Raw genomic sequence first — 7,783 nt, 5'->3', positions numbered from 1 at the left:
TCATACAGCATATTTTGCTGTGTAGATTTATAAGATTATTGTTATCTAGGCATTTGAATTATAAGGCTTTTCATTCAACAAGTTATCAATTGGGGCACCTAACACACAAGGAAGGTATTCATATGCTGATTATATATAGCATGCCTGGATTGGATTATCATGAAAAGTAATACCAAGACAATTGTGTGTGGGTTTATATAAAAGCCATTTTCAGACAGAGTTTTTGAGTTTGACTAAACACAGGAGAGAGAGGACAAACCATGCATATGTATAAAAAATGAAACAATCTACGAAAGGCATGTAACTAAAGTGGACCTGAACGGTTAAAACACAAAAACATCAAGAAGAGACAATACATGAATTTTAATTTTATTTTAATGTAATATAAGAAAAGGCACGAACACTACACGTCGCAATCATTACAAATATTATTCTTTCGTTCTTCTAAAACTGACCTTACTGCCAGCACTGTAGATATTGACCGAATATATGTCATTTTATTTATTGAGGACCGCAAAATGTAAAATTAATAACAGTAATTTAATGAAAAGCTAGTCTGAAAATCGAAATGCGAGGAAGGGTCTCTTAGTTGAAAATTTCATGGAAAAAATAATAAACAAAAAAAGAGAGAACTATAGTTTAATTTGACAGTCACAGCAAAAAGAAAAGAGAAGCGAAGAAGGAAACACAAGGAGAAAAGAGGAGTGGGAATTAATCATGGAGAGCCATTTTCGGATCGATCGAAGTGGAGGAGTTGACCAGTACATTTTGGGCAGTCTTCAACCTGTTTGGGCACCATGAAATACATGAGACAGCCCTTGCACCCAGCCACCACCAGAACATTGTTATTCTGTTTCTCTACCTGTCCCTCATCATAGTGCTCTTTGGATGAAGAAGGGCATGACTCCGATGAAGACTCTTCGCTGTCGTACCAGCTCTCTTCTTCTTCTTCTTCTTCGGACTCACAATCCCTACTTACACTATAATCTGCCCTCCTGCTTCTTGGATCCTCCTTTGCTTTCATCCCGTTCCTCCAGTTAATGTAATATATTTCCCCCGTCTGTTATATATAGTTAACTAATCAATTACCAACTCATTCATCACAAACTAATCATCAGTCATATCATGGAAATAGAAAAATACATTAACACCCGTATCAGAATATAGGATCAAACAGATATTAATTAACTGTTCCTGTCCGCCCCCTTCATTCATTCTCTTGTGTACTGTAAGACTAACATATGCATATATACAAATTCACAAATTAAAATACCCTCTTCCCCAATAACTGAACGGAAGCAATTAATACTAATCATCAGTCATATCATGGAAATAGGAAAATAAATTAACACCCGGATCAGAATATAGGATCAAACAGATATTAATTAATTGTTCCTGTCCGGCCCCTTCATTCTCTTGTGTACTGTAAGACTAACATATGTACATATATAAATTCACAAATTAGAATACCCTCTTCCCCAATAACTGAACGGAAGCAATTAATGCTATCTAGGGATTTTCAGGATGGTATAACATAGAAAAGATGACAGACAGACGTTCCTTCCCTAATAGAGAAAAAATTAATTAAAATCCTTTTTTCTTTCTAGCTAGGGTTTTCGTCTGATGAGCATGTGCAAAACTGTTGTCTTGGAAAGAAAGGCATCCATGGGGATACCCAAGATCCAGTTTCATGCAAGAAGTATACTTTTAAGAAGAGGAGAGAAAAATTGTACAATATTTATTAAGTGATTATTACTGGCCGGGGAGGGGAAAAAGTAAGAGAAGGAAAAACCTTTAAATCTAGGCATTGCTCCCAATGATAAGGGAGTGAGATGTGGGAGTTGAGCTCTAAAGTGGTGTCGGAGATATGACTATTATCCGGGTCCGGGACATCGTCTGAGCAGGATGAGATTCCTATGCCTCCATCTGTAGCTGACCCATCATCTTCTTCCGGCCTCCTGCTCTGCTGATGGTTGTTGTTGGTATTGTTTAAGGAACAGTTTTGAAGAGACCTCTCTAAGGAAGCAGTGATCGCCTCCATATTTGGATTGGAGCTGTCATTGTTTCCAACAACCAATTGATGAAAACAAACCACAAAGCAAATATATATATATATATATATATATATATATATATATATATATATATATATATACACACACACACATATGATCGGAGGATATTAATTAATTACCTGCGACTGCGAGCAAAATCAAATGAAGAGCAGCTAGCTATACCAAAACTAGTTGTACTGAACAACACACATACCCCCCAGAGAGAGAGAGAGAGAGAGATTTTGGAAGCAATATTAGAAATGAGAACTAACTGGCTACGGAGGGAGGCTTGGGATCGATATATTATATTATTCACATTGTTGTTCATTTAAGGGTAGAAACAGATCCATCTCATACGCTCTCCGTCTGCGCGTGTGGAACGCTCATGTAAACGATGTGGGGTACCACCTGTCAGCTCCAGGGAACCACTGTGGGTTGCATTTTGTCTCGCTTCGCTGCTTTGGCTGCAAACTTCACGCGCTTTTCTGGAGCCTTTCTTGTCTTCCAATCACAAATATTAAAACTATAATAACATTACAAATATTTCTTAAACTCACAATTCTAATCCTTAATTTCTCAGTCTTTTCACATTTAACATTATGGTAACACTAACCTTCAACAACACAACTTTGTTTAACCGCAACTGGTCCTTATCTGTATAATAAAAACTATTTAAATACTTATTTTAATTGTATACTTATTATGTAATTTATTAACTCTCTTTATTGCAAAGAATACTCACTTTTTACTTTAAGGAGAAAATAAATGCTTTTGACAGCTTCTTCTTTTTTTGGTGAATTAGTTGTACCTTGTTTAGTTTAAGCTGTTTATCTTATTAATTAATGAGCTATATGGCTTTTTTTTAATAAAAAAATACTATATTTTAAAATAAATGAATGAATGTTAAGAACGAAAATTAACGTAAATAAAAAATGATGGCATGGCATATCTATTATATTTGTATGCTTAAATATAACTGACCACATCTGAATGAAAAAAAAAAGTCTAAGAAAAAGAAAAGATATGAATCAATGGAGTAATTTATTTATATTGGTATTCAATCACAATTTATTTTTATGATATATTTGTTGGATTTAACAATAATTATCACAAAAGTTATATCAAATATGACTTTTTAATTTTTAATCAATAGACGATATAAAAATTTATATCAATAATACATGTCTATTAGGATCTTGATAATTAGTACCAAAAACTATTAGTTAATCAATTAAGAGAAAATAATTTATTAAAAATCATATGGAGGCATATTTCAAAAGTATAGGATCGGAGAATCAATTTTTTTATCTAAAAAATAAATGAGAGTGCATTTTTGTACATTTTTTAATAGAAAATAATTATTTTTTTATTTTTTTAACCAGTACATTCAAGACTTGTTAACATTTATCTTTCTATTAAACTATAAAACTCAATGTATGAGAGAATTAAGCGATTTGGGAAGTATTGAGATTATACAACAATAAGAGATCAATTTTTCGTTTTATAAGAGTGGAGGTAGAATCGCGATTACCGAAAAGAATGCCGGGACTTTATTGAAACCGTTTATCGTTTTTGTTGTTTGTTACCGAAAAAATAATTAAAAATAAATCATTTACATAAAAACTATTTTAAAATATACATACTTAATTTAAGACATGCTGGTATATAAATCAAAGTATGGTTTTAAATATATATATATATATATATATATATATATATATATATATATATATATATCAAAGCATGGTTTTATAAACTCATTCTTTTTAAGAGATGCTGGTATATAAATTTAAGACACGTTTGATTTACTCTTAGAATCAATTTTATTATGATGTACATGTTTCAATGTTTATATAAAAATTAACAAAAACTAAATATGATTAAAAGTAATTTAAATACATACTTAGTTGCATCTAATAGTTCAAAATCAATTATAATTAACTTTACCTCTTAATATCTCCTAAAAAAGCTTTACCTCTTAATATAAATTGGCAATCATCCGATAAATTGAAGTATCTGCAATATTGGACAGGTAAATTAAGTAAAAATTTAAAATAAAAATCAACCGAATATACATGTGGTCGTATATTTTCTCGTACTTTTAATGTCAATCGAACGATTAACTGTAATAAAAATAATTGAAATTGAGATTTAAAGAAAATATTAAAAGAAGATGAAGTTACTACTATATTAAGAGATGTCCCGTAGACTAATCTAAAAACTAATTATGAGATATAATAGTTAAAAAATAAGTGGAGTAAAACTTGTCTAATGGTAATGGGTTCGAGTTCCAATGGTACAAAAAGTGAGAAATCAGTAATATTTAATTTAATAACATAGTTAACACATATAGTAGGATGTTGAGGTGCAGAGATGGGAAGCAGAAATATGTTAAAGAAAGAGAAAGAGAATTTTGGGGGTGTGAGAATAAGAAAGAGCAAGAGTGGGACGCACAGAAACGGACACCGGCATGGCCGAATGTATCGGGGCTGCTGCTGCTGTGGCTGGTTGCAACTAATAGGTAAACTTGAGAAACACACAACACAACAAGAAATGGAGAGTGACTGAGAGAGAAAATACAAGGGACAATTAGGATAGGAATGGAAAATAAAATAAAAAAGAATATCGGTGTAAAGGTAAAGGTGCATAGATATTAAAATTGATAAAGTAATTTGAATGGAAACCCCACTCACGAGATGGCGCAGGCGCACAGCACTGATGTCATGACTCAACTATTGTGTTAAAAGGAAAAGAAGAGAAAGGAAAATTGATATGATTGGAGCCGTTGGATGTGCACAAAATGCTAATGCCTAGCCGAGAGGCCCAATGCACATCCGTCTGCACTTATTCTGTTTATGGAATCTGTTCTGAACTCTTGCGGGTCATCTGACAACAATGCCTCTCTAATGCCCCCACTCTTATTTCTCTCAGCCCCAGCCCCGGGATCATACCACATTCTCTCTCTCTCTCTTTTTTTTTTTTTAAGGTCTGGGCACCCTTGTGTTTCTAACTTTACAAGTTACAACTAATTTTGATTTCCTTATTTTATTCTATATGTAAACTAGTTTGCAACCCGTACCTTGGATCGCTTGATTAGTTAAATTGTAATAATTTAAGTATAATCGAATATTAGATAGATATATATGTATAATATTGATCAAAGATAGATTGTTCGGAGCAAACGATTAACAAAATATAATAACATGTAAAAAGAAAATTATTTCCACTTCCTTTATTTTTAATCACGATCTCCCAAATTTTTTCATGCGGTAATAGAATGATAATTCATCTTCATGATGAGAGTCATTTTCCTTGAGGAACTTATACCATGGTCGGACAATGCTTTTATCTTTAATGTTGGCATCGAGGGTAACCACCTTCCATTGTAGAGGAGGTCCATGCTTTCTTAAAATTGTTATGTGATTACCACATTCATTCATATGTTTGCGGCATGGAATGTGATTTCTTGCATATTATTTATACAAATTAATAATGGGATTGAAATTGTCATAATAATGCAAATTGATGTAATTGCAAGTTATCAGTGGATGAGGAGCACCCAGGATACATTGAGTTATTTCTTCTGTCTAGATGTGTTGATGGGAATGAAGTAGTGGTCTGGCACATGTATGTTGATCGAGTGGAGGAGTGAAGTGTACATCAAAGATGGAGTTATCATCGCAGGCAAAGAAGTTAATGGTTGGCCTTGTATTCTAATTGTAGGAGGTCCTCTCGAATCATTAATTATTTTGTCTAGCTTAATACTAGCAGAAGTAAAGGCAAACATCATGTTGTATACTCGTAAGTTATGTTGATAATTTTTACTATCATTTGTATTATCATCAAACAAAAGTTGTTGGAGATATTGGGGTGGATTTTATAAAAATGGCAGTTCAACTTTGTCATCTCCACAACATAAGTTGAACCTTGGACTCCCACAATTTTTATCTTTTGATATTCTTTTTTTTTGGGAAAAAATGTAAATTATATTAAACCTAAAATGATACAATAATAAACGGGGCCTACCCCGCAGTTAAAGAAAATCAAAAGTCTCCCTAATACAAGAAGACCTATATCGAGATGCTAAAACAAATGCAACAGGTGCGTTTGTCTATACATAAGAAACTTAATTTTGCTAATAACCTCTATTACAGAAAATTGATAATCTTAAAAAATCAGCTTGTTCCTAGACAGCCAAATGCAGTAGACTGTAATTGCTATCGCCAGACAACGTAATTTTCCTTGAACACCTGATGTGGATCTGTCCTTAATTAAAGACTCAGTAATGCGCTGTAAAGAAGTGAAACGCCTGCGGAAAGGAGCCAAATCACATTTGATATTCTTTCATCATACCACATTTGTGCATTACAATATCTATATTGCATGAGTTGATCACCAAGATCAGAATATCCTGAAATTGTTTAATACCATAGTACAATATGATGATAACAATTGTGAATAATAATTTAAGAGCATGTGCACTGATATCTGAAATTATAAATCAAAATTATAGTTATTACCTTCAGTGTTGATTACAGGCTAATTAGTTGGAGATTGGCAATCCTTATAGGCAGTTAAAAAATTAGAGCCTGAGCCTGCAAAAATTATAATTAGATATGATAGCAATATTTGAACCACAACAAAAAAGAGCATGAAACATTCTTTTTGCAGTACCTTGTGTGGATTCAGAATTTACACTTTCTGATGAATTAGACGCAATGACTAAAAAATAGAGAGAAAACAAAAGAAAATGTGATTAAGCAAGCTAAGTAAATTGATTTCTTGCAAAACATGCCATATCAGATGTCTCACTATCATATTCCGAAGTGCAGTTAATTGTTGGCTATGAACATGACTGAGCATGGGGATGTCGTTTCTGTTGCATGATACGTTTCCTATTGATCCTGGCTTTTGCAGAATTAGATCTCTTTGCATGTTGATAGTTTTGCATGTTGAAAATGGCTAAAGGCATAATTGAGTGAATCGTAAGTTAAATAGTAGACTCATGTTGAAATCAAGGACCAAATGCTTGTTTTAAATCTGCAGAAGATACAATTAATTTAGAAGATGAAAGAAATGGGAGATGAGGCATCTCGCCGCTTCTGGATCATAGCTTGCCTATTGATGCTGCCATTTGCTAGATTAGATATGTTTGCATGTTGGTAATTCTGCATATTAAAAAAGGGGAAATGATAAAGTTGAGTGAGTTGTAAGGTAAACAGAAGAATGATTTTGAAATAAAGTAAGAGAAGTTTGTTTTAAATCTGGACGACACGGAATAGGTTTACAATATGAGACGAGTGCCAGATGAGAGGGAAAAACTATGATTCAACATTAACAGCTAGCAAAATTGGTAATATAGAAATCATGACACTTGGTTGTGCATAAACATTGGGTTTTGGGACTGCTGCTAAGCTTGCAATGAAAGGTATTGTGTATGTAAGAGTCTGGTGTCAATCTAGGCACACAAACCAAGGCCATAATTCAAAATAGGTAAGATAGAAATGATGATAGTCATTGGCACAAACATTGACTTTTGCAACTGCTACTAAGCTTGCAATCAAAGATATTGTATATATAGTAATGAACTTTCCATTCAGCAACACAAATTTGTTTTATTTGTACACTTAAATCTGTTAGATTGCCTATTCAACTTGAAATGTAAAATTTCTATCTTACATATTTTATTTGGACAATATCTAACAAAAGATGCAACAAAGAAGTTTACT

The 7,783-nt window shown here is 32.8% G+C and overlaps 2 protein-coding genes across 2 annotated transcripts; both read right to left on the bottom strand.

The window, feature by feature from the left end:
- Positions 1-477: 477 nt before the first annotated feature.
- Positions 478-2,534, bottom strand: LOC114394429. Its single transcript, XM_028356001.1, has 3 exons — positions 2,195-2,534; positions 1,793-2,054; positions 478-1,060 (listed from the first exon to the last, which is right to left on the bottom strand). The coding sequence occupies exons 1-3, from the start codon at positions 2,380-2,382 to the stop codon at positions 716-718; spliced, it is 795 nt and encodes a 264-aa protein (XP_028211802.1). The 5' UTR covers positions 2,383-2,534; the 3' UTR covers positions 478-715.
- Positions 2,428-5,132, bottom strand: LOC114394431. Its single transcript, XM_028356002.1, has 4 exons — positions 4,509-5,132; positions 4,030-4,070; positions 2,668-2,708; positions 2,428-2,555 (listed from the first exon to the last, which is right to left on the bottom strand). The coding sequence occupies exons 1-4, from the start codon at positions 4,700-4,702 to the stop codon at positions 2,466-2,468; spliced, it is 366 nt and encodes a 121-aa protein (XP_028211803.1). The 5' UTR covers positions 4,703-5,132; the 3' UTR covers positions 2,428-2,465.
- Positions 5,133-7,783: the final 2,651 nt, after the last annotated feature.

Source organism: Glycine soja, chromosome 18, assembly GCF_004193775.1.
Source record: "Glycine soja cultivar W05 chromosome 18, ASM419377v2, whole genome shotgun sequence".
In the NCBI taxonomy this organism is placed as follows: domain Eukaryota; kingdom Viridiplantae; phylum Streptophyta; class Magnoliopsida; order Fabales; family Fabaceae; genus Glycine; species Glycine soja.
Note: the sequence above shows the minus strand (reverse complement) of the source record. Positions and strands in the feature narration are given on the sequence as shown.

Coding starts and splice junctions, on each gene's coding strand:
- LOC114394429 (XM_028356001.1), bottom strand. CDS start 2,382: ATGAACAACAATGTGAATAATATAATATATCGATCCCAAGCCTCCCTC. Junction 2,055..2,194: donor GATTTTGCTCGCAGTCGCAG/GTAATTAATTAA, acceptor AAACAATGACAG/CTCCAATCCAAATATGGAGG. Junction 1,061..1,792: donor AGCAATGCCTAGATTTAAAG/GTTTTTCCTTCT, acceptor TATATATAACAG/ACGGGGGAAATATATTACAT.
- LOC114394431 (XM_028356002.1), bottom strand. CDS start 4,702: ATGCACCTTTACCTTTACACCGATATTCTTTTTTATTTTATTTTCCAT. Junction 2,709..4,029: donor TTGCCAATTTATATTAAGAG/GTAAAGCTTTTT, acceptor TTTATTATACAG/ATAAGGACCAGTTGCGGTTA. Junction 2,556..2,667: donor ACAAAGTTGTGTTGTTGAAG/GTTAGTGTTACC, acceptor TGTGATTGGAAG/ACAAGAAAGGCTCCAGAAAA.